Here is a 606-nt window from a genome sequence, read left to right as displayed (position 1 = left end):
CTCAGGACCTTCCAACTCAACATCAGGAAGGTCCACGTCCACTTTGGGTCCTTTAATGTCGATGTCGGGGCCCTTCAGGTCCCCTTCTCCTTTGGGTACCGACACATCCACGTCTCCCTTCACTTTGGGGCCCTTCAGGCTCAGATCGAAGTCAGGCATGGAGATTTTGGGGGCCTTGAAGTGCATTTCGGGCATCTTAAATTTGGGGCCCTTCACTTTCCCTTCGGGGCCCTCCACGCTCACCCCAGGGGCCTCCACGTCCATCCCTGGACCTTTCACTTCCACAGTTCCTCCTTTCACTCCACCTTCCACACACGGCACGGACACATCCACGTCTCCTTTCACTTTGGGGCCTTTCAGGTTCAGATCGAAGTCGGGCATCGAAATCTTCGGAGCCTTAAAGTGCATCTCTGGCATCTTCACTTTGGGGCCTTTCCATTTCCCTTCGGGTCCTTCGATATCCACATCGGGAACGTCCACGTCCACTTTGGGTCCTTTCAATTCCAGGCCAACACCTTTCAGGTCACCTTCTACTTTGGGCACGGACACATCCACGTCCCCCTTCACTTTGTGGCCCTTCAGGTTCAGGTCGAAGTCAGGCATGGA

General features: G+C 55.0%; 1 protein-coding gene across 1 annotated transcript in view; it reads right to left on the bottom strand.

The window, feature by feature from the left end:
• LOC116217610 (neuroblast differentiation-associated protein AHNAK-like) overlaps positions 1-603 on the bottom strand; it is a gene marked incomplete at its 3' end in the record, with an annotated part of 2,802 nt that extends 2,199 nt beyond the window's left edge. Inside the window, exon 1 of the mRNA XM_031557523.1 lies at positions 1-603. Within this exon, the coding sequence (XP_031413383.1) occupies positions 1-603 (603 nt within the window).
• Positions 604-606: the final 3 nt, after the last annotated feature.

The sequence above is a fragment of the Meleagris gallopavo genome, unplaced genomic scaffold (assembly GCF_000146605.3).
Source record: "Meleagris gallopavo isolate NT-WF06-2002-E0010 breed Aviagen turkey brand Nicholas breeding stock unplaced genomic scaffold, Turkey_5.1 ChrUn_random_7180001842063, whole genome shotgun sequence".
Lineage (NCBI taxonomy): Eukaryota > Metazoa > Chordata > Aves > Galliformes > Phasianidae > Meleagris > Meleagris gallopavo.
This window is presented reverse-complemented; position numbering and strand designations above follow the sequence as displayed.